Consider the following 25928-nt stretch of genomic DNA (forward strand, 5'->3'; position numbering starts at 1 on the left):
ATGGATCGAATACGGATCGGATTGACGGATCGAGTCATATTTTGCCGCCCATAACTTTGTGGCAGACAAATAACCGCAGCGACTTCTCTCCTGAATTAACCAAAAATACCGTCAATCCGATCTCCTAAAAAAAGAAACCAAAAGTTTTGCCCCCCGCTGTTACGCTATACTCAAAAACACCCGTTCAACGGTCCCGTGGCCTTTTTTTGTCCTGTCCGCTGTTACCCCAAATCTCTCTCCACCCATCTCTCTCTAGCTTTTACCTCTTCTGGCTCTTGAGGAAAGCCAAAAGAATAGCCCCCATAGTCGTGTCGATCTCCTACTCTTCGTCCTCCGGCGAGCAGGCCATCGACACGAAGCGTAGGTGATGGAGAACCAGGGGTTTCTGTCGTACGAGAGGCTGGAAGGGATGGCGAACTGGGTGGGGATGAGCGTGGCGTCGGCCTTCTTCGCCTCCCTGGAGCGCTGCTCCTGCATCAATCTCAGCACCGCCGAGGACGAGGGCGAGGAGGAGGAGGAGGCCAAAGACCGTCCCCTCATGCTCACCAACCCCGTCAATTTCGACTCCGTCCACAGCGACGATTCCAAGACCTCCCCCGTCTAATCCTCCTAGATCCTTGATCAGTTAATGATGATGATCAACTGGTACTCTTTTTTTCCTTATTCTGCCTCTGTGTGATGATGGTGCCGATTTGTTCTGTTTCTTGTTTCCTGCCTGCCTGTTTTGGGTACGCAATGATGATTGCTGCTGGTTCCGGGGACTTTTTTTTTTTTTTTTTTTTTTTTTTTGCTAATGCGGGTGGATCAGACCTGACGAGACCGGATACACCCAATAAAGTCAGAAAATAAAATACCTCGGAGTGCCAGAGGCACCTCCCCATCGCCACTCCATAAGGTGCTTCCGGAGTGAGAAGCTACATACGCAGCTACCCAATCCGCAGCAGCATTACCTTCACGGTAAATATGCTTGGCCCGAAAGACCCATCCATCCCTCGCCATAACCCAAATGTCACGGAGCAAGGGATGGTCACACCCGCCACGCCTTGGACCCCCCTGGATCCAACTGACAATGGTGGCTGAGTCACCCTCCAGGATAATGGACCTGGCCCGTAAGACACACCGGGCATGGCGAAGGCCTGCCCAGGCTGCTGTCAGCTCCGCGCTGGGAACTGAAGTGTCAAATAACTGACTGCCACCGGCAGCCACAACCCTGGCACACGGGTCCCGGATAACAAAATCCGCGCCTCCCCGCGTGCCACCATCCAAAACAGACCCATCAAAGTTGACCTTGAGGAAACTCGGGGGTGGGGGCTCCCAGGTGAAAAACACCGTACGAGAGGCTGCCGAAGCAGAGTGGGAACCCTAGGTGTCCCGAGCTATCAAGGTCCCTCCAACAGGGATAGTGTAACACAGCTCCGCCGCCTGAGCGCGGGCACTCTCGACAACAAATCGCGGCGACATACGTCGTTCGCTGAAAGTACGAGCATTCCTGGCCAACCAGATCTGGTAGGCAATACAGGTAGCTCGGACAGCCTCCTGACGCAGCACCAAGGACTCCGAACCCTGACGCATGGCCTGTAAGAACAGGTCCCTACATCGCCATACCACCGGTGGAACCCCTGCCAACCGCCAAGTGCCCCTAGCCCATGTGCACCGAAACAGGGCATGGTCCACCGTCTCGGCCACACCACAAGCCCCACACACCGATGGGATCCTCACTCCTCGACCTGCGAGTACAGCTCTCGTAGGAAGACGGTCCCAGGCCACCTTCCAGAGGAACAACGCGACCCTCGGGTGGAGCCTCAATCGCCAGATCCAGGCAAAATCCGGGCCAGGCTCATAATCCTGCCGCAGGATATGGGAGAGATCGCCCATCCTGACCCTGGATCTGGTCGAGGAACCCCACACACGTACATCTGGTCCGCCACTCTGTGGTAACGGTAGTGAGCGAACCCGCTCTGCCAAAAACTGCCCGAACAAACGGGCCAACTGAGTCTCATCCCAACCAGCCACCCCGGGGGTCATGAGATCACAAACCTGCAGACCCACCCCAGCCTCGACACTAACCATAGTCGGCCAAAGTCGCAGCGGGAGGCCGTCGACCCATGGGTCTCCAGCTACGTCGTTCCGGGGACTTCAATGATGCGTTTGTTTGGGGATGATGTATGTGAATTTGGATTAGAATCTTCTTGATTAACTATTTCTCTGAGATCTGCCTTTTTCTGTTGAATTTGGAACGACTTTATTTGAATTGTGTTGAATTGGTCGAGATTTCCAAATAATTGAAAATAAGATTAGAGCTTCTGGTTGTTGGAATGCCTCTGTGTTGAATTGTTGGGGTGGAGATTACGCTAACAGTTGCAACCTTTTCGTTTTTTCTTTTCTGATAAAAGCTTGTATGCATCGTGTGTGTTTTCCTTTTTGATACATGCAGTAATGCGCACATCAGGCTTTAATTTTTCGGCTTCCTATTGGGTTATACCAATCGGCCTGAAGCAACATTCTGTTTTGTGACGATTTAATTTCTTTCAATAACCAATGGTCCATGATAGGTAGCAGACTGATGGAAGATGCTCGCCATTCTTCTTATTCATGGGTGGTTTGCTTTAGTTCGTTATTTGATTTTGTTTTTCACCTGATGGGCAATAAAACACATGTTAATTGTAAATCATGAGTAATAATGCGATTTCTGGGGACTATCCAAACAGCTCGATTATGCAAATTTCAGAAATAATGATATTCCAGGTGTGTGAATCAGATAATTGAAATTATTATTTTGAATCAATGCATCCAGTTGCGGCCTTATTGTTGTTCTTATTATTTTGAATCTGATGATCATAAATGATACAGTTCTCATACATTCTGATGCACCATTAGTTCATTCTTTTTGTTCGGTATAGAAAATCCGCTATCTTTTCTAGGATTGAAGGAGAACATTAGTTGTGATCAGACGATGGATGTCTATAACCTAGCAAAAGATAGATTCTTTTACTTCCATTCTTGATCCAAATATGGATTGGACCATCTATGTGATTTTTCTTGCTTTATTTATACAATGTATTTCTAAAATTTGCTGTATAATAGCAAAAGAATCAAACATTAATGTGTATGTGGCAAAAAGCTGAATATTGACTTACAATAGCTTTCATTGTTCTTGTGCCCACACAAGTTCCTCGCTTGTTTACCCAATAGGTACTCCAGCTCATGTAGGCTTCATTTTCCCAATTCAAGGATGAATTCAGACCTGTTTCTCCATAGTTATCGGTTTGAGCAGACAAAGCATCCATGCCACACCATTTCAGTGTTTTGTTTGAAAAGCTGTTTGAATCAAGTTCTTTGCAGGTGATACATCACAGTCCTTGGTCTATGCAACTCAACATCACAGTCTCCTCTCATTTGGAGGATCCACATGCTGACGATGTTCTTTCTGCAGCATCTATTATTGCCATCACTTTGTGGGTAAATCACACACATCATGATGTCGCAAGATACCTTCTCTGCAGGCCACATCATGGATATATTCAATCCTTATTTTTCATATCAGTTAGTAGTGGACATTCTGTTTGTGTTAACCCTTTGATGGATGATTACTTTGCATCTCAGAGTCTTGTTATGAGCATGGCACTTAGCAGTATAAATAAAACCATTGATTTTGATTCTCCCAAGCCATCAGTGTCTTCCTATGTGGAGCCCCATTTAATTGCATAACACTTTCTTAGCTGTTTATTCCATCATGATGATATATGCAGAGGTTGTCTTTAAGGTGGAAGATGAACTTTAAGAGGAGCTCTCACAAAGCAATGCTCCATGTGTTTTTCAGAACTGTATGTTCATCTACTTGCAATATGCAACAATAAACTTTTAAGAGGAGTTCTCACAAAGCAATGCTCCATGTGTTTTTCAGATCTGTATGTTCATCTGCTTGCAATATGCAGCAATAACCTCTTAGAGGCTTATATCAGTGAGATGCAATCAAATCGGGATGAGCTCTCTTCTTATCCACGTAAAATTCGTGTCAACTTTGTAATCTCTGCATTCCATTCTTATCCACGTAAAAATTTGTGTCACGTTGGTAATCTCTCAATTCCAAGGCATCTTTAATTCTTGATAAAGATGCAACTTATTATTGTAAAATTCCTAAAAAAAAGAGGTGGAAACTCATTGGGGGATAAGGTCTCCGGGTTGGACCAAATACTGAATATGATTGAACGTAAATACGTAGAAAAAATTGATGAAGGTTATTTTATTTTTCTCATGTTTAATGTAAATTTATATTGGTTTATTGAATTTCTGTAGTAGAATCGTCTACCATAAATAGAGGGCTGAAACCCATAAAAATCACTCGAAACTTATTGAATGTTTGGGTATCTCAGTTTTTCCTTTTTTTAAAAAATGAAGGCTTACTCTTTTTCCAGAAGTGTGCAGACAGATTATGCCTTGCTTACTCCTTTTTATGCCAAAGATAGCATAGAAGTTGCTGGCTTGCTGGACATGCAATAAATCATAGCTTAATAGTAAATTTTGATATGCTGGGATTGCAATTAACTTCTTGACCTCAATATTCCTAGCACCGATTATGAGATAATTTTGACCTCATGACAACCCCTCATTTGCACACAAAGGAAATGTCTCCTTCTCCTTTCATCCTTGCTTCTATTCACTCTCCCCCGTTTGAGCAGATAATGCTTTCAGTGTGATATCAACCATCTTTAAATAGACTACTTGTTTACAAGCATGTGCATTGAACATGTTAATTACTATTACACTAGTGTTTGGCATGTGCAATGCACATGGGAGGAAGATGGATGGCTTTGATCACTTGTTGTAAAATTGAGATTCCAAAAATAAAGGAAAAACATTATCTACCCAATTGAAATTTTAGGGAAAAAAAATAGGATTAATTACATGGCATGAGTTTTGTCCAGCCACAAGCCCCTTACTACTTATTTATATAGATAGAGAGAGAGATTGTATGGTTTTTAGGCCATATTTGAGACGTGCAGAAATCTAGGTTTAAGTGCACTTTAGATTGTATAGAGATTTTAAGAATGCTTTAAATATTTTCTCATAAATGAAAGAAAGTTTAACATGAGTCAGAAATGATGGAAAAGAAAAAAATCCTTGTTGGTCAGGATAGATAAGATTAAGGAAAACTCTTTTCTTCTTCTTCTTCTTTTGATTGCCTATTGATTTGTTGTTTGAAGTTCTGCTTTGATACTTCACATTTGGAGTGAGGAACCTTTATTTGTCATGGAGAGAGACAACTCTTTGTGGTTATTCCCCTTCCCCTTCTCTCCAGAAGAAAAAGACCTATGTCTGACTTTTGTGAATGCGTAACATGGGAACATGTTGCTTTTAAACTGGTGATAGCCAATTGAGGATCTTCAAGAAGTTATTTGAGAAATCTAGTTCAACGTTTCTCCCTTTTCTTTGACTCTTGAAACTCATTGTACATTTAGCAGACTTCATATGGCCTTGTGCAGAAACTAATGATATTATTTCTTTTTCTTCTCTTGCTGTTCGAGCTTTAGGACTAGGTTAATTCCACCTCGGCTTGCAACTAATTTTGAGCCGATAAGCTGGTTTCAACATTGGTCCTGTTTGAACTTGAGGTCGATTCAAGCCCAATTCAAGCTAGGCTCAAGTTGACTCAAGCTTCTCATTAATCTCACAACTGATGTGACACCACTAATATGTATCCTGGCAGAAGCTTATAGGGCTACACAATGGGTCAACAATATTTTCTGAGGAGGGTGGCATAATGTGTCCATCTCTTGAAAGCCTTCCTTTCTTTCATTCTTAAATTATATTGTCTTTTATTTTGTCCGTCTATCAACTCTTATGGACCTTTTCCTTCCTCTTGTTAAATTACTATTTCCCTCACCCCTGTGACCCCTCTCCGGGGCACACCTTCTTTTGGAAGCATTTGCAAATATTTGCTTCCACCATTGCCCAAGTTTTTCTTGGTTTTAATGCCATTATTTGCTTGTTATATTGCAACAAACTTGCTGCGTCCATTCCATGCGGGTTGTGATGTTTTCCCTACAAGACCTTGCATTATTATTTGCTAGTATATAAATCTGTTCAGTGCACTTTTACGTGCAAGAAATTTTTTTTTTTTCTGGTCCAACATAATTTACAGACTCCCATTGTCAAGATGAGGTTTCCTGCAATTATTTTTCTCCGTCAAACATTCCATGTGTCCTTCATTTTTCTTTGGTTGATATGTGAAAACCAATTATCTTATTGTTTACTTGCTTCCAATTTTAGTACCAGTTTAAATTTTGAATTAAATGACTATATTTGAGAAGTATGACTATTTCCACTGTTAACCCTGATATACAATGCTGACTTGTTATCTATCAATTATCCTTGATTATCTGTGGTGCTAATTTTTATCTGTCATTGACACAATTGTCTCTTCATGTGCATGGTCCAAGCCATGTATGAGGAGGAGGTGATAAAGCCTTCCTTGTCAGCTTAAGCTTGGATTCTTGTTTGTCTTTGACTCAGTTATACCTCTACATGGATGGTTCAGGGTGCACATTAAAAAGGGATATTAAGCTTAATCTACATTGTTGACCCATCCTCTATCAGGTCAAGCTTTGAGGACTGATTCTTGTCTGTCTTTTGCTCAATTTTCTTTTCACGAGCATGGTTCAGACCACACATAAGAAGGCCTGTTAAGCCTAATATACAATGTTGGCCCATTCTCTATCAGCTTAAGCTTTTGGGATCGTGCAGTTATTTGGCATCCACTTCCAACCTTTTTAGAATTTTATGATGGTTATTTTTGTTTGGAGTGTCTAGATGTAAACATTTTAAGGTTGGAGTCTTTTATGAAATGGTATAGAATATGAAACACTATCTAAGAGAAGAGATGGTGCTAGTAATATTGAGCCATGGAAGTGGCAGAATGTTGTGATACAAAATGTAGGGGCATTCTCTTGCAATTGTTGCATTAATGATCATGAATGAAGATAAGCGCAGCAGCCACAGATCCTTTTTAGTTGAGAGATTGACAACTTGAAACTGACCATTTTGAGGGTGCCTTTGCTTTTAATTGGCTTTAGACACTGCTTTCGAATAGCTTCATCTAGCTATATACTGTCCATGATTATGTACATCTTTCGTGAAAGGAAACTCAAAACAGGAGGCAAATATGCTGGCCAATCTTTTACTGAAACTCAGGGCAATCTTCTCCACTGTTGATATTAACGGCATATGATGGCCCTTTGATTTTCCTGTGTTATGTTACTTTATCAATAGCAATACAAAGATATTTTTAATCAGAATTAGAAACCTTGGGTGTTTTGTAAAGGAGAGAAGGTTTGTTCTTCCCAACGAAGTTCTCCAGTTGTCTACACACTTGTATAACGTAAAAATATTGTGGGTAATGGATGTGAAGGAACCTGATTTAGCTCCCTTGTGATGTGGATACTTCATTTTGGCCGAGAATAAGTGCAATATTAGAAGGATTCTGGGATTTGTTTTTGTCCCATCATCACCTCTTCATGCACCTTTGGAGATTTATAGTCGAATCTTATAAGCGTGTTGTGAAACATTCTTAATCCTGCAACAGACCTAAAAGTTTCTTCTGCCTTGTGCTATGATCTTCATTCATGAGGAAGTATCATGTCATGCTTTATGGGGCGACCTAACCGTCAAAGCCATTGGATTAAGAAAATTTGATGCGCTGGAGTCCATTACTAAACAGTTTTACATCAAATTTTTGCTTAAAACCACTATATATTGAGTAAAATTTCGCTTGTACATGTCCAGCTAGCAGGAAAATTACTTGATGGATTAGGTCCACTGTGGTTTTAGAATGAATTCATCCTAAGTGGATTTAATTCATTCTTTTAAGGCCGATTCATTTCATCCTTTTAAGGCCGATTCATTTGAAACTAGGTTCAGATATGATCTACCTAATAATTTCTCCAGCTAGCATTGATCCTTCCCATCGGATCTGTAAACCCGCTCGTCCAGCCATCAGATCACATCCAACTCAATCCTGACGTAATGGTAAACAACTCAATTTCCAACAGCCTCAAGTAAATGGTTTGAGTCTGGATCCCCACAGCTAACCAAACTCTTTGAGGGTTGACTTTTCTAGCAATCGAGCCCAAATTCTATCATTTGGAGCCTGAAACAGGTCTTTCAAAGCGAAACTCTCCTTTCAAGATAAAATTTTGACCAGGCGTAACTCTCTATTTGAGAAGAATCAGACAAAGCGATAGACAAAGCGATAGAAAGTAGGATTGTTGTAAAAGTTGAGATCTACCTTCTCAAGATTTTTAGCTTTTTCTAAAAGATTTTTACTAGTAATGTCTATTTTAGGAAAGAGAGTTCTACTAGATTTAGGAAGAGAAATCCAAATTATGCTAGGACGGATCTCACATTATAAATATAGGCTACGTAGCTCATTTTCTAAATATTAATAAAAGAAAAGGAGACTTAAAGCCCTATTTTTGAAATTCTACTATCTTCTTCTAGTTATTTTCCGAGAAATTTGAGTTAAGCGGATTAAAGAAAATCTTTCTTTTCTTTGATCGGATCACTTGGTACACCATTTTCTATCATCTATTTATTCTTCTATGATAATGCAACAAAACATTTTAATACATTTCATTTTATATGGCCGTTTGACTCACGAAGATGCACAGAAGCATATAAGCCTTTATATGCCTCCTTTGGTTCATGGTACTTCACCCTCCTGGAGTCTTCCATGAAACCAAAGTTAGGAATCCTCTCATCTTTTAAAAAGTAAAAGAAATGATTCATGGGAAGTATCCAAGAAAATGAAAAGGCTTACGAATCAAAGACTTCATAAGAAGATTCCACTTGAATTTTATTAATTTCGATATAAGCAAGGTACAAGAAGGAAGATATATTGCGCTAGAAATCAACACAAAAATATGGAATAAGTAATATACTCCCTTTCTCATTTCCTGAGTGAGGAGAATGAACCTCTTCGGCAGAACTTCGCAAGCATCCATATATACTTTGTGCGGTATACACGAGAGAGATAGAGAGAGTTTGTGTGTTTAGGCTAAGTTTGTTCCTTGTTTCAATACTTACAATCTAAATAATATATTAAAAACAATTCTATAAAACCCACAATTTGGCAAATCCTTATTGCTGATCTCCTAGCATTTATTGAAAATGTACTCCAATACTTGCTTCTTGTTCCAATGCATATTAGTCTATTTAGATAATAATTTAAATAAACAGGAATGCTAGGGCAGCTCACAAGCTGGTTAGCCACCTCATGAATGTCTTAGAATTTATAGAAGATTGAGGATAATGTGGCTCACCATGAGGATTTTGCAGTATGTCGATGTTGATAGGGACCTGCCAGTATGATTAGTTGATTGAGACTTCCATGGCGATTTATATTTACTAGAACTAGTGAGATAAAATATGTAAAATGCATGCTGATAATGCACAAAAATTAATATCCAGCAGTCTAATATTGAAAATTGAAATACAGGACATTCCAAAAGGAATACATCTCCATTAAAAAGACATATTAAGGAAAAAAGTGATAATATCTTTTTTAGTTCATACATGCATATGCTTTTGGGATAAATCTAAGGAAATTATTCTTTCAGTTTCTGGTTGCAGCTAAACCTTGGGGAGAGCTACATAAATCACAACGATAGAGCACATACCACATCGACCACTCGTGGCCCTTTTTCTACAGATTTTGTAGCATCAGATTCTTCATGTTTTAAAAAATCGTGACAGAAGCAAAGCTGGTCGCCACTCAGATAAACAGTTCCGTTGCAATTGACATGGTTGCTGCTTCCTATGTGCACATGTTCAGACTCCAAAACATCCTCAAAATTTTCAGCCCTCCAAGAAAAATTGTTAATGCCGGCAGAATATCTTGCATCAGCAGTTTCCATCTGACTTTTCTTGAGACAACGGTTTAATTCTCTAACATCCTTGATTTCTCATAAGAGGAGTTTTATCAAAACCCTTTGCTGCACTTCTTAAAATAGAGACTGGGCTGCTCGGAATAAAGAAAGACTTAAAGCAAGGTCTGGTGGTGTAGAACAATGAACAGGACTTGGTGTAGGTTGAATATGATTGTTTGATTTAGACAACTTTTCACTTGAAAGGCAACCATCTACATCCATCAACTGCAACGGTGCAAAAGATAAGGAACCAAAATTTCCATTCTGAAAATATCGAGGTGCAGTAATATTTCTGTTGGTAGCAGCAGTTACGTCACTGTCCCATGCCCATAAACTTGAGATACTGGTACGTGAGATCTGGTTTTCTTCATTTTCCACCAATATGAGTAGCAAGTGAAACGATCCATCAATCCCTTAGCAGCGGGAAAGGAGTCTATCTATCTGCCTATCTTTAAACTTTTGTTAACATCTCTTAAGGGCCAAATCACCAGAATTTGACAAGCTCTGCCATAATCACTTCGGAGATTTGTAATTAGTTTCCCTTGATGTAGTGCAAAGAATCATCTTCCGCAATTGATTCCACCACTTTGCTTATGCATTAGAATCTTCTTGCAGTTAGGTATGCTACCTGCTCTTAAACACTTGGAATCTCCTGTAGAAATGGACTGCCAGTCCAAATATTGCTCTTTTGGGCTGGTAGTGTGATAACCCAGACACACATTGGAAGTGATAGGCCTGTCTATATTTAGTTCCCGATCGTCGCTGGCATATCTCTTCAAAGGATCTGCTTTTGGACATTCTGCATTGTTCACATCAAGAGCAACAGCCCCAAAAGGTTGTTCAATAAACCCTGATGCTAAAAATGGATGCAATCTCTTCCTGACAGAACAGTTCCAGCGATTCTTTGTGGAGTTATATGACCTGATAATAAAAAATAAATAAGTTGATAGATATCCGAGAAGGTAAAGATAATTACATGCAGCATGCTAAATTTTGACTAAAGTGAATTGACAGTCTCTCACAGAAAATAGCACACCTCTGCAACTCTTCCAAAGTTAATTTCTAATTGATAATTACGTATCTAAATGACTTCTAAATACTGAAAGAATTTTAAATTATCCATACTGAAAGTAAATATCGTTGGTTATAAGCTGCCATACCACAAATTAAATTTACTGCTCATATGCTATCAATAGTCACCTAGCCTCCATCTAACATAAAAATTGCTTAAAGAGTGCAAGCTCTAGATAGTTCATATTAAGAAGTTCAACATGGATTTTGAACCACAATAAATGAGTTCTATTCCATATATTTCACAATAAATCCAAAGGAGCTTCCTGGTAACATGGTAAAGAGGAGAGGACAAATAACTACCAAATAACACGAGTGAACAATGTATATGCAAATAACAATTTTACAAGGGTATTCATACAATTTCACATAATTAAGAGGGTTTATGTGCAAAAACAATAATTTTATTTTTGTCTATTTTAATTTGTTTTAACACTCAGATTTTAGTCTAGTGCCTGCTCCTCAATGTTTTCTGCAAAAATATTTCTCAAGAAAAAGATTGATTAAGCAATTAGATAACAAAAAGAGTTATGGAAGTTCTTTTGCTAATCATGAGATTAGTCTACGTTATTCTTCTTCATTTTTAACAACCACAATATCTTATTTCATCAAAATATAGCTTATCATATTTATTGTTATAGATGCATATATGAGGGCATGTATTAGAATATAAAAAAGGATTAGAATCTCTTAAAGGCACACGATAGGTGGAAGAATCCATCAATTATCCCCAAGCAAAATTATTGAAAAAATTCAGAACTTTTCAGACTTATTAATAACCTCTGCGGCCATGTGGTAGAAGGTCATCCCTTATGCTGTATACTTTAAGCCACTTTTCTTTGGAGCTTTAGATTTTCTAGAAAAAAAATCTCTAGTATATCCTAAAATTTCAATATTTAGAAGGGTATGTATGCAAAAAGAAAACATATTTTTTCAAATTGATATATGACACAACTAACCCCAGAACAAATAAACTTAAAAATTTTGATAGAACTTTTGGGTCTTGATGATATCATAGAAGTCAAAAATCTAAGAAATTGCAAAATTGATTGGTTTATTTTTTAGCTTGCCTCTCTAGCTGAATTTTGCATGCCATGTTGCATACACAGAGCATGTCAAAGTGAACTTTAAGAAGTTCTCAGGAAAAGTTAAAAACCAACAGATTTAGCAAATAGTATATGGATTGTTGTTTCAATGGTGATACAACTACAAATGAATTCCCTATCAAGACTAATTACCTAGAAATATAGATTCAGTTATTCTATTATTATGGATCCACTATATAAAATTACAAATAGATCGGGAGAAAATAAAGACTTGTCAAATGTATATCCAGATGATTGACACATAGCACTTGAAACATCAAGAAAATTTAGGGGCAACAAAGACCACATTGTCATGTTTTCAGATTATGGGCAATAAAATGATTCAAGAACATGAAATGACCATGGTAGGGACAAGAAAACTGATGTTGATGTGTGATAAAGCTAAAACCTATAGGATGATGATGACTACTATCATGCCCCAGATCTAGAGCAAGACATGGTCATCCTATCGCGCGGTATTGCCCACAATAACACAAAGCCCACAATAGAAAATTTGTATAATAAGCCAATAATAAAAGTGGTCATAAGATTTTTTATTTATTAAACAAAGAGGAGCGGGTATAGAGCATCTAATTCCAACATTTGAATATTCAATGCTACATAACCCATAATTTTATGTCATAAACCCTTTTTTTATTAATAGCTTGCTACTACGCTTCAAGCTTATTAGAGCATCCGTCATTTCATTTTTTCCTCCTCGCTCCAAGCAACCTAAATTATCTAAAAAAATATAAAAAGACGAATGAGCTTAACGTCTCAGTAAGTACCATGCACCATCTTATCGGATCAAACATAAATTTTTACATGATTAAACATACCATTAGAAAAGTAAATTTTTATTATAAAATAGAGCATTTCATAGACATAATAACAAACCATATCATAGCAATCCAATCATATATGTACAAATCATGCAAGTTCGTAAAGCCAAATTTGAGTGCAATTAAAATATTTGTAATCATCAGATATTTGCTAATTAGCCACATAATCTATTAAAGCAATGCTCATAGATTTGTCGTGCTACAATCACTATAACCCATAACAGGACCAATTTGATAATCGACAAGGAATAATAGTTCGTAATCGTTCCCAACTTTAACCCATTGGCAAATGGTGATTTTTATTAGATGCTAGCTCTAGGATGTCGATTGGCCCCCATATCTAGGGGCGGTCATGGCTATCTGAGAGCTTTTAAAATATTTCATATTTTCTATAAATCATACTTAAATAATTAGGTTGAAAAAATGCTAAGTAGCATCATAAAAGTTTGAAATGCATAATCATGCAACATATATGTCATTTCATAGTAGCATGCATTTTTTTCATAATTTTAGAGAAGATAATTCATGTATAAATCATTTATAGTAAAGCACGATGCTAAAATATGAATTATTCATAATCATAAAAAAATTTAAAAAGAATGCAAGTCCAATCACATCATTATAATTTATATTTTCATACCTTATATAAATTAAATTAGCAAGGTTTGTGTCGAGGTCACTTACATTTGTTCACCCAAAGATCACTAAGCTCAAATGGGCAAATCGGCTGCGCCTGTCCAAAACCATTTAAGAAGATAAATTAATTGATATTCGACTATTTAAAAATCTAAATACAAATTAAGAAAAAATTGAAATGGACTTGAACAGGCTTCAAGTCCAAACTAGGTAAAGAGGTAGAAAAGACTGGTCTAAGCGGTCACTGCAACATCGATCTAGGACCCTTAAATAAGATCTATAAATCAGGTAGAGAGAGAAAGAATGAACCAAAAATGGGATCTCTCTATCTTCCTTTTTTCTCTTTTTTTCCAATCATCTCTCCCCTCTCTTTTTTTTTTATTTTTCCTTTTTTTTCTTTTTTTCTCTTCTCTCTTTTTTTCCTTTCTTTTCTTCTTTGTCGCCCACTTCTCTTTTCTTGGGAGGAACAGGGAGGCATGTGAGCCTACCCCACCAAGGAACAAAGGCGAGGAGGAGGCCCTCGGGCTGACCGCAGTTGCAGCCGGAGGACCGAAGGTTGTAGCCGAAGGAGCAACCAAAGATTCGGCAACAAGGTTGCGGGTGGAACAACCAGAGTGAGGTGGTGAAAAGAATTGGTATGTTTTTCCTTTTTTGGTCTATTTTTGGTGACCTTTTGCTGGATTCTGGCCATTGCTGGGTTGATCAAAAAGAGAAAGAATGAGGGAGGAAATCTTGGCTCCAACGAGCTTGAGGTTGTAGATCTGGCGTCTCAAAATAGGGCATGGTGAGCCCAAGTAAAGAAAGGAAGAGGAAAGAAAGGGAGGAGAGAAGAAGAGGAGAAGAGAGAAGATTGTGGTGGTGTTGGCAATTGGACAAGGAGAAGAAATAGAAGGACGAGACTGATCTCCTTGTGTTGTCCTTTCAAGATTGGAGACTTGCCAGCAAAGAGATTGGCCGAAAAGGAAAGAAGGGGGTGGAGCCTCAGTGAAATTGCATGGCCTTGCCCTCCCTTGCAGCGGCTAGCTGGGATAAGTTCTACCCAGCTATCCTACGGCAAATTAAGGTTGGTCATTCTTCCCTTCTTAAAAAAAATTGTCCTCAAAATTGCATACTTGAGTCTTCAAAAAGTTGCGGGTGCTTCGGTCGCATTTCATCCTCAAGTTCCAATTGCCTCTCTTTATTGTAGATTTTCGTTGATTGACCTAGACAAATCAACTGGATTTGGTTGTGAACCCAAAAATAACTAGGCTATAATCTGGATTATAGATTATAGTGAAATTCTCAAGAAAAGAGTCTTGGGGAGTGTAGATGTAGGTGCAGGGTTGGCACCGAACTACTATATTTTTTTTGTATTTGCCTTGTTTGTTTTACTTGCTTTTATCTTTAGCATATCTGCTTATTAGTTTATTGCTAAAGTTTATCTTCTTCCATTAAGTATTTAATTCTACTGCATTTAGCAAAAAATTTTGAAAAACCAATTCACCCCCCTATTGGGTTGTATAGCTGGGCAACAAGTGGTATCAGGGCCCTGGTACTCAAGCCATTCATTGACCTAACCGTCAAGAGTTAAAGAGCTATGGCAGCCACTGTTTGAATCTCTCTATCTGAGGAACAATCCATAAATAGACCTCCATTTTTCAATGGCTTAATATACTTATTGGAAAGCACGCATGCACATTTTTATTCAAGTACTAAACTACGACATGTGAAGTGTCATAGTTAATGGACCTCACACACCCACAAAAATAATTGATGGTGCGTCTCTTCCTAAATCCGAAGGAGAATGGGATGAATCAGATAAGAAAATGGCACAGTTAAATCCTAAGTTCATGAATGTTTTGAATTGCTCATTGGATGCTAATGAATTCAATCAGATTTCAACTTGTTTGTCTACTAACAAAATCTAGGATAGGCTAGAGATAACTCACGAAGGTACTAACCATGTTAAGGAATCTAAAGTTAATATGCTTGTACATAATTATAAATTGTTTAGAATGGAGTCTAGTGAGTCAATTTTCGATATGTTTACTCACTTCACTAGTATTATTAATAATCTTAAATGTCTTGGAAAATCATATACTAATAGTAATTTGATAAGAAAGATTCTCATGTCACTACCGAGAATGTGGGAGGCTAAAGTTATAGCTATCCAAGAAGCAAAAGACCTTAACACCCTTCCTCTAGAAGAACTGTTAGTCTTGTTGATGATTCACGAACTATCCATAAAGTAGAACCTAGAAGAAAATGAATCAAAGAAAAAAGGACCGTCGCTCCTAAGTCAACAGTTCAACAAGAAAAAGAGAGTGAAGGGTCTGATCATTCAGAAGGGAATGAAGAAATGACTTTAATAACAAAGAAATTTAGTAGATTCATGAGAAAAAGAAGGCAAGGAAGAAGGCCTTTAGCTAAGCGGAGCCGAGCAAATAAGAGGAGGAAGAACAACCACTTGTATGCAATGAATATAAGAAGCCTGGCCATTTTAAAGCCGACTATCCAATACTAAAGAAGGCCCTAAAAAACCCAAGAGAAAAGGCAGTGGACGCTACTTGGAGTGACAACGATGAATCTAGTTCAGAAGAGAAGACCTCAAAAGCAGCAAAATTGTGCTTCATGGTTTGTGAGGACAAGGTGCATTCTGAACCATTAAATGATTTTATTTTTGATGAACTAGTGATTGGAGGGGACTAGCGAGAGTGTGAGGCCAATAGGGAGATCAGTGGTGGTGGTGGCGAAATAGAGACGAGAAGGGTTAAAATGAGGAAAGATGCCAATGGCTCCAGCAATCACACGCATGTTGAGCATTTCGTGCCCGTTCCTCCTCTTTTGGAGGGGGATACACTCGTTTCCCTTCTTGCAATGTTGCCACTGCATTCGCAAATCAAGCTGGGTCTCTCGATGGTCCATGGGACTATGGCTCAGTCTTAGATAGTCAGAAGGGCTGGGTTCTCACAAATTCACTCAGTTTGGCTTGACAAACTCTCTCATGCCTCAAAAGGAAAAATTAAAAAGTTACCAATCAACCCGAGAGTTCATTTTTCATCTGGCACATCTAACAATATATGTGATAAGATTAAAAATAATAAGAAAAAATATGTTGAGATCAAAACCATCCATCATGATTTTTATCATATACTTTGCATATGTTTGCATATCTTTGAAATTATATTTTCCCAGTGGATACTGGTTAGAAATTACTAGGCTTCCTTTTGTTGTCTTTGCCTGTGATTTCTACATTTCAGTTGAGCTTCAGATATCGGTAAGAACAAAGATCAGGGTTAATGTTTCATATCCCTCCAACATGCTGACAACAATACAAGAAATAGCACAGTGCAGCTTGCAGCTCAACATAAATTAAAGCCCGATAAGTTTCTCTTCAGCCGCATCAATCTAGACAATCTAAACAATATATTAAAAACAATGCTATAACAGCCACTATTTGGCAAATCCCCCTCACAGATCTATTAGCATTCAGAGAGAGGATTTACTTCAATACCTGCTTCTTGTTTCAATACCTAGTAGTCTATTTAGATAATAAATAAACAGCAATGCAAAGGCAGCTGACAAGTTGGTTAGCCACCTCATTAATGTCTTTGAATTTACAGAAGACTGAGGACAATTGTCTCGCCATGAGGATTTTGCCAAGAAGAAATTTGGTCCTAAGTTCATGTTATATGGACCTGCCACTGTGATGTTATGAGGATCCATGGCAATTTATATTTGCTGAAACTAGTGAGATATGATATGTAAAATGTGTGCTGATAATGCACAAAAAATAATATCTGGCAGTTTAATATTGAAAATTGAAATACAGGACATGCCAAAGGGAAAATGTCTATATCAAAAGGATATGTTAAGACAAAAAAAAGCGGTAACATCTTGTTTACCTAATATATGCATATGCCTTTGGAATAAATCTAAGTAACATCTTACTGTTGCTGGTCGTAGTTGAACCTTGTGTAAAGCTACATAAATCACAAAGATAGATCCCACTCCATATCGAACACTCCTTCTAAACTTTCTTCCACAGATTTTGTAGCACCAGAGTCTTCATGTTTTAAGAAATTATGAGAGGAGCAAAGCTGGTCACCAGTTACGCGAACAGTTTTGTTGAGATCAAAATGGTTGTTGCTTCCTATCTGATGCATGTATTCAGACCCCAAAACATCCTTAAAACCTTCAGCCTTCCATGAAAAGTTGCTCATGCCATCAGAATATTTTGCACCAACAGTTTCCATCTTTGACTTTTCTAGAAACAACTGTTTAAAACTCGTGTCCTTGTTTTCGCAAAACAGGAGTTCTTTTGAAACTTTTTGCTGCACTTCTTACAATAGGCTCTGGGCTGCTTGGAATACAAGAAAGACTTAAAGAAAGGTCTAGTGTTGTAGAACAATGAATGGGACTGGGTGTAGGTTGAATATGATTCTTAGATTTAGATAACTTTTCACTTGAAAGGCAAACATCTCCATCCATCAACTGCAAAGGTGAATGAAGCAAGGAACCACAATTTCCATCATCAAAATGTTGAGGTGTAGTGAGAATTATGGTGATATCAGCAGTTCCGTCACTGTCACTTGGTTTACATGTTTGTAAACTTGAGATACTGGTACCTTTAAATTTTTGTTCACATCTCTAAGGGCCAAGTCACCAGACTTTGACAAGTTCTGCTGTAAACTCTTCAAAGGTTCGTAATTAGTTTCCCCTGGTGTCGTACACTTAGAATCTTCTGTAATTGGTTCCACCACTTTGTGTAAGTGTTTGGAATCCTCTGGCAGTGTATGTATATTCCCCGCTCTTAAACACTTGGAATCTCCTGTAAACGTGGACTGCACATCCAAAAACTGCTCTTTTGGGCTGATATTCTGATGACCCAAACCCACATTGGAAGTGTTAAAACTGCCTGCATTTAGTTTCCAATCATGTGATATAAAATCATCAGCATATCTCTTCAGAGGTTCTCCTTTTGGACATTCTACACTCTGTATATCACTGTTCAAATCAAGAGCAACAGCCCCAAGAGGTTGTTCAATAAACCCTGATTCTGAAAATGAATCCAATCTCTTCTTGACAGAAGATTTCAAATGACTCTTTATGAAGATACCCGTCCTGATAATAAAAAACAAAAAAAAAAAAGTTGATAGATACTCGAGAGGGTAATGCAGCATGCTAAATTTTGACAAAAGTAAATTGACATCTCACAGAAGAACACGTCACTGCAACTCATTCAAGGTTAATTTCTAACTGATAATTACATATCTAAATGATTTCTAAATACTGAAAGAATTTCTAATCACCCATTTGTCTAAAAAACACTACCCAATCAGCTAAAATCATCTATGGGTATATAAGCTGCCATACCACAAATTAAATTAACTAGTCATGTTTTTGCTTAAAGAGTGGAAGCTGCTGATAGCTCATATTATCAAGTTCAAGGTGCATGAGGCAAGGAACCAAAATTTCCACTCTCAAAATGTCGAGGTTTAGTAAGAATTCTGTTGATATCAGCAGTACCATCACTGTCACTTGGCTTGCATTTTCGCAAACTTGAGATACTGGTATCTTTAAATTTTTGTTCATATCTCTAAGGGCCAAGTCACCAGTATTTGACAAGTTCTGCTGTAATCACTTAAAAAAAAATTCATAATTTGTTGCCCATTGAAGCAGACATTTTTTTTCCAGCAATAAGATCAAAAAAATTGAGATGGAGAATTATAAGTCTATAAGTATTTTTGTTTTACTTAACTGTATATCAAGTATGCTTGCGACACTCTGTCAAAATGCTTTTAAACCTTGAGACTCATTGATACAAAATATCCAAGTAGGGTGATCATTATTTTTGTAACAAAGATGATGTTTTGCCAAACTTCAACAATAAGCCGAGAACATCTCAGTAATATCAAAAGAAAGAAATATAATATATATGAAAGACAAGAATTGCAAGCCTTTCTAGATACTAACAACCATAGCAGTACCTTCCTGGTAAATACTTGGCTATTTCTGCCCATTTGCTTCCATATATTTGGTGGGCACAAACTAGAACCTCCTCTTCCTCTCTTGTCCATGCATCCTTGTTTATTGCAGGGTTCAAGTAGTTGAGCCACCTAAAAAAGAAATAGTCAACCTCCAGCTTTGAGAACAAGATACAAGCATCTCATGACATGATATTATTTCTTGAAACTGATATATGACAGCAGAACTAGCTCCAGAATAAATAAACTTAAATTTCGATGAATTTTTGGTACATGATGATATCATGAAAGTCAAAAATCTGAGGAATTGCAATATTAATTGATTTACTTTTTAGCTTGCCTCTCTTGCTGAATTTTGCATGCTATGTTGCATATATAAAGAGCATGCCAAAATGAACTATAAGAAGCTTTCAAGAAAAAAGCTATAAACCAACAGAACTAGAAAATAGTATAAGGATTGTTGTTTCAATGGTGATACAACTACAAACGAATTCCTTATCAAAAATAAATACTGTTGCCCAGAGATGGTCACCCAAGAGGGGGGTGAATTGGGTGTTTTAAAACTTTTTGTCTAATTAAAACAAGACACACAAGTGTATGTGCTAAAGTAAGAATAAAGTTATAAGTACAGTCAATCGCAAACACAAAGATTTATAGTGGTTCGGAGCTTCCACTGCTCCTACATCCACTCCCCAAACACCTTTGGGAATTTCCACGATAATCAGCGATTACAGTCCGGTAGTTTTCCGAGTGCACTACCCAACTCGTTGTTTTACCCCGGGCTAACAACGAACCCTACAATTCCCCAATTTAACCTAGGCTTGGGACGCCTATCCCTTGTTCCAAGTCCCTTGACTGGAACAAGCACAATAATCAAATGTTTTACAAAGATTTAAAAGCTCTTATGAAAGCAAATATAACAATGAAAAGCAACAAAACCGGAAGAACCCTTTTTGCCGTTGGAAGCGTGGGCAATGGTGGTTCTTCCGATGTGGATCACGTTAGCTTGAATGCGAGCTTTGAATGCCGAGTGGGAGTGAGTAGTTGAGCACGAAATCAGATGAAGAAAACTTGAATGCACTTGATTTCTTCTCTTGAAAGCACCAACTCCCTTGAACCTCTTTTTCTTTCTTCTCTCTTGAATGATCTTGTGTTTTTTTTTTGGTGAGAAGTTGTTTAAAGGCACTTAAAAGCTCCCTTTTATAGCCCTACAAGCAATAGATCCGTTAGACACAAAGATATTACCGTTTGAAATTCAAACAAACCTGCAAAAGTGTGTCAGTCGCGTCCCAGGCGCTCCGGAGACGTCTCCGCCTGACCGCGAGACGTCTCGGCTGTATAAAAATTCTTTTGACGATGTTTGGAGTCGACTCGGCGCTTTTTGGGGTCGACTCTGAAGAAGAACAGCTCGACTTCTTGTTTTTCTGTTTTTCTGAGAGAGTCGGCTCGGCACTTTACGGGGACGTCTCGGGATGCTTGTGCTTTATGCATGGGGACGACTCCGCGACGTCGGGGACGACTCCGTAGTTTTATCAACGAAAAACAAGTCCTCTGGAATCCCTGAGAGAGTCGACTCCGCGCTTTCTGGGGACGTCTCGGGATGTTTGCTTTTTATGCGTGGGGACGACTCCGCGTCCTTCGGAGACGACTCGCGCGCATCCCTTGAAATCGGCCTTTCTGCCGTCTCTGAGAGAGTCGACTCCGACCCTGCGAGACGCCTCGCCAGGTGCCGGGGACGTCTCCAGACGTGCCAGTTCTTCCTCTACGTGCCAGAGACGTCTCTGGGACAAACCGGAGACGTCTCGGCTGTCCCTGATCTGTTTTCTTTATCTCAAAAAATCTTCAATAAATCCTTGAAAAATATGGGAACATGCCTTGACAATTCTTAACAATATTCTTAGTTAAACACCTGAAATCCTTAAATAAATTGTTAATATGAAGGGAATTATACTCTAGTGTTTTGTATTCATCAAAATCCATTAGGGGGTCAACAATCTCCCCCTTTTTGATGATGACAAAACACTGAGTATATGCAAAATTTAAAATTTAAACATATACACAGTATTTGTTCAGATGTACAAGTATTGTGTTTTGGTTAGAGCTAGATACAGTATGCATAATTCAATATAGTCAACTTTCAGTTCTATCCTTATGCATAAGTAATGATCTTAGTAGCTCTTGAGCAATTTTGGCATATCAACTAGATTTGAATCAAGTTAAAATGTAAATTAATGAAATAAGACAATTGAAAGCTAAATACTTTTGACTCCCCCTTTCTTTTCCAGAAGGGCAATTGTCTTAAAGTCAATATTCTTCAATTTTATCTTTTCTAATTCAATTTTAAGTATGAGTGTAAATTTTGTATTTTGCATTCCATATATTGGTTCTACTCCCCCTTTTTGTCATCAACAATGAAGGGGACAAATTTTCCTTGGGTGCCTAAAGCACGATGCCTATTAGAATTCAGCATTCATATTATAATGAAACAATCAATGATTTCCAAGTTATTGCCATCCATGAATTCAGCATTCATTTTACTCCCCCTTTGGTTTGAAATTCATTTCAGACCTTTTGAATGCAGTGAATATAAGTTGTGCTCCCCCTGTTTCATATGCATTGACAAGTTGGCAAAATAGTAAAGTGGTTGCACATTGTCAAATTTGAACATTCTCATGGCACATCACAGAATTAGAAACATGCACCAAGATTCAAAAGGAAGTGTATGACATTCATATATCATTGCAATCATTTGAAGTCATTACAAGGATAAAAAGAAAACCATTACAAGAATAAAAGGCCATTACAAGTATTGATTGCTAATACAAAAGAAGAAGTTTCAAATAAGCCTAGGGTTTTACAAAAAGATGAACCCTAGATGTCCACAAAATGTCCCTCACCGGCGACCACGCTCAATAGCCCTAGCAGCAGCCTCTATAAATCCATTTATTGCATCCATTAGGCTTCTGAAGTGATCTCCCTGAGATTGATTGAGGGCTGTCACTAGTGCTTCAAACTCATGAGTTGCCCTGTCAATCCTTCCTCTAAGTTGGGCAGCCACACTGCCCACATTGCCTTCAGGGCTCGTCAACTCTTGAAGACCATCCGATATGATCTTCAATTCAGCCTGTATCTCCATTGATCTTATAGTTTGGTTTGTTGCCACACGAACCAATTCTGACCCTATAGCTTCCATCTGAATTTTGATCTCCTTCAATTATTCTAGGAGTGCTTCATTTGAGGTGCGGATGGGAGCTAACTCAGCAGAGATTATTGATCTCATCTCTTCCCTCATCTGCTGGCACATCACGGATGCTAGGGTGTGCATCTGCTCATCTGATAAGGACAATGATCCACTAGCTGGAGGAGGAGGCACTGAAGTGGATGGTCCAGCCGAACTGGAAGGTACATCAGAAAAGGCCATAGGGCTATGTGGAGGAGAGAGGTGGTCAGGCTCCTGATGTTGGATCTCAGGCTCTGTGGTTTGGGATTTTCTTTTAGAGACCTTAACCCAAGACCCATCTTTCTTGTGAAACTCCATCCTATGTAATGTGCTCTCATTGTAATAATCAGTGTTTCTTAAAGGTTTTTCTGGCTCATTTTCAGGGATTGGAACCTTAAAGTGTTTGAACAGTAGGGTGAAGACCATCCCATATGGTATGCTAAATCTAGAATACCTATGACATATGGAGATGTAGTTCATCATGAGCCTAGGGAGGTTTAGGGGAATCCCTAGCAAGATTTGGTGCATGATGGCTAAGTCTCGCTCCGAAACGAAATCGAAGCGACCGGTTTTTGGAAACAAGACCCGGTTAACTATGCTCAAAAGCAATCTCATTTCGGCATTGAGGTCTTGGGACTTAACTATGTCAAGAGGACCGCAGTCCTCTCTACCTAAAATTAGGTTTAGGGCAATCTCCCTTTGGGGATGTGAGGTCGGAGCCTCACCGTACTTGGGTATTTGTAACACACTAGATAAAATGTCTTCATTGATCTCTACCAATGTGCCTCGGACATATCCGGTGTACCCCGAGTTCCCTAAGGCCATATTGCTAAAAATTTCTCTCATTAGGCCGGGATAGGTTGACATATTTAGGGAACATAGATGTTCCCAACCTTGGGCACGGAGTCTCTCTCCAATAGAGAACCCCTCACTAGCTAGAAACTGAAAATCTATGTATCTACCTGTGGTTACTGTGCGATTCGCACAGGAGGGGGTCACGGTTGGCGGAGCAACCGGAGGAGACGGCGCGGAGGGCTCTTCCCTCCGTTCTTCGTCGTCATTTGCTACCCTAGGATGCCTCCCACCCGTTCGCCTAGCTTTCTTAGGTGCCATGGATTGGAAATCTAGGAAAATGGAGAGAGATTTTGGTTTGGTTTGTGGTGGAGAGAAGATGGAGGCTAGGGTTTCGGTTTTCATTGGGGACGAAGGAAGGCAGCTCGGGACGGCTCGAGCTGTTTCGACCTATTTTAAAAACTTTCATTCGGTCCCCGAGACGTCTCCGCGACTAATGCGAGACGTCTCGCCGGGGGGACGTCTCTGTGATTTGCCAGAGACGTCTCCAGCACTGAAAAATTTCAGAATGATTTCTATCTTTTCCCAATTTGTTTTATTCAACTACAATAATCAGTGTGATTTCTTTTGGTGAATATAGAGTGAGCTTGCTTGTGATCCTTCCCCTTAATAATACATCCTATAAAAGTTTGATAATGATTTTTGAATTATCAATATTGAAATGAGGAATGTTTGACCAAATTTCGAATGCCTATGAAATAGGCTCTGAAAATATCTCCATGAAGAGTCCAAGGGAGGGTAACCATCCTCCGGAAAGTCAAACAATTCGTCATCTAACTTTGATAGATTCATGTTTTCACTTATTAGGCACTAGGTTTACTATATGTGACCTTGAAGTGTATTATTAGTTTGAGTAGCATTCATATGTATCTCTAGAGCTTACAAAGCATTGCATTACAAGTTCAATCTATTTGTTAGGATCATACAAGCACAAAGCATTCCTTAAAAAATTGAACCTATCTTTACAAAGGGGCTTTGTAAAGATATCGGCCAATTGATTTTCAGTGCATACATACTCAATCAATACATCATTTTTCAGCACATGATCCCTTATAAAGTGATGCCTAATCTCTATGTGTTTTGATTTAGAGTGTTGGACAGGATTTTTTGTTAAATTAATTGCGCTTGTATTATCACATCTAATTGGTATGTTGTCCATTTTGATACCAAAATCTTCAAGTTGTTGCTTAATCCAAAGAACTTGGGCACAACAGCTTCCGGCTGCAATGTACTCAGCCTCAGCTGTGGACAATGCAACTGATTCTGTTTCTTGCTAAACCAAGAAACCAAGTTAGCACCCAAGAATTGACAAGTACCACTTGTGCTTTTTCTGTCGAGTTTGCACCCGGCAAAATCAGCATCGGAATAAGCAATTAAATTTAAATCAGATTGTTTAGAATACCATAAGCCTGCATTAGATGTCCCTACTAGATATCTGAATATTCTTTTAACAGCTTGCAAGTGTGATTCCTTAGGACATGCTTGGTATCTAGCACACATGCAAACACTGAATAATATGTCTGGTCTACTAGCAGTAAGGTAAAGTAAAGATCCTATCATACCTCTGTACAATTTGCAGTCTACACTTTTACCTTTTTCATCTTTGTCAAGCTTGCAACTTGAGCCCATGGGTGTGCTGATTTTCTTTGCATCCTTCATCTTGAACTTCTCCAACATTTCCTTGATGTATTTGGACTGACTGATGAAGATGCCTTCCTCTGATTGTTTTATTTGTAGCCCAAGGAAGAAGTTGAGCTCACCCATCATGCTCATTTCAAATTCTCCCTGCATAAGCTTAGCAAACTCTTGACAAAGACTATCATTAGTAGCACCAAAAATTATATCATCCACATAAATTTGCACAAGCAATAAGTCATTCCCTTTTCTTTTAATGAAGAGTGTTTTGTCTACATTTCCTCTTTTAAATTTATTTTCAATTAGGAAATTACTTAATCTTTCATACCATGCCCTAGGGGCTTGCTTAAGTCCATACAATGCTTTATGCAATTTAAAAACATAATCTGGATGTAAGTGGTTCTCAAAACCTGGAGGTTGTCCTACATAAACTTCCTCCATTATATAACCATTTAAAAAGGCACTTTTTACATCCATTTGATAGAGTTTGAAATCCATGAAGCATGCATGTGCCAAAAGTAGTCTAATAGCCTCTAACCTAGCAACAGGAGCAAAAGTTTCATCAAAATCTATTCCTTCCTCCTGATTATATCCTTTGGCTACTAGCCTAGCTTTGTTTCTTATTACTATTCCATCTTCATCTAGTTTATTTCTATATACCCACTTGGTGCCTATAATTGAAACATTAGGGGGTCTTT

General features: G+C 38.6%; 2 protein-coding genes across 7 annotated transcripts in view; one reads left to right on the forward strand and one right to left on the reverse strand.

Annotated features, from left to right (window-relative positions):
* The first annotated feature begins 202 nt into the window (after nucleotides 1-202).
* LOC120106672 (uncharacterized) lies at nucleotides 203-9362 on the forward strand. 6 transcript variants are annotated; one of them, XM_088723349.2, is made up of 2 exons: nucleotides 203-645; nucleotides 7140-9362. In XM_088723349.2, the coding sequence occupies exon 1, from the start codon at nucleotides 368-370 to the stop codon at nucleotides 602-604; it is 237 nt and encodes a 78-aa protein (XP_088579475.1). In that variant the 5' UTR covers nucleotides 203-367; the 3' UTR covers nucleotides 605-645; nucleotides 7140-9362. The 6 variants fall into 6 exon arrangements, with proteins under 6 accessions (XP_088579475.1, XP_088579479.1, XP_088579476.1 ...); XM_088723353.2 differs by lacking the exon at nucleotides 7140-9362 and adding an exon at nucleotides 6441-7025; XM_088723350.2 differs by lacking the exon at nucleotides 7140-9362 and adding an exon at nucleotides 3905-4856.
* A 76-nt stretch (nucleotides 9363-9438) lies between these two features.
* The window catches only part of LOC103720268 (transcription factor MYB3R-5-like), a 28078-nt gene continuing 11588 nt past the window's right edge, over nucleotides 9439-25928 (reverse strand). Inside the window, exons 6-9 of the mRNA XM_008809883.5 lie at nucleotides 19527-19655; nucleotides 17442-18660; nucleotides 13606-13654; nucleotides 9439-10844 (exon numbers count right to left, since the gene is read on the reverse strand). Of these exons, the coding sequence (XP_008808105.3) occupies nucleotides 18096-18660; nucleotides 19527-19655 (694 nt within the window). The 3' untranslated portion in view covers nucleotides 9439-10844; nucleotides 13606-13654; nucleotides 17442-18095. The remainder of the gene's footprint in view (nucleotides 10845-13605; nucleotides 13655-17441; nucleotides 18661-19526; nucleotides 19656-25928) is intronic.

The sequence above is a fragment of the Phoenix dactylifera genome, chromosome 6 (assembly GCF_051530095.1).
Source record: "Phoenix dactylifera cultivar Ajwa chromosome 6, Ajwa_hap1_PhDact_Kaust_v1.1, whole genome shotgun sequence".
NCBI lineage: Eukaryota > Viridiplantae > Streptophyta > Magnoliopsida > Arecales > Arecaceae > Phoenix > Phoenix dactylifera.

What these genes read in the sequence shown, in the direction of transcription:
- LOC120106672 (XM_088723349.2), top strand. Translation starts at nt 368, where the DNA reads ATGGAGAACCAGGGGTTTCTGTCGTACGAGAGGCTGGAAGGGATGGCG.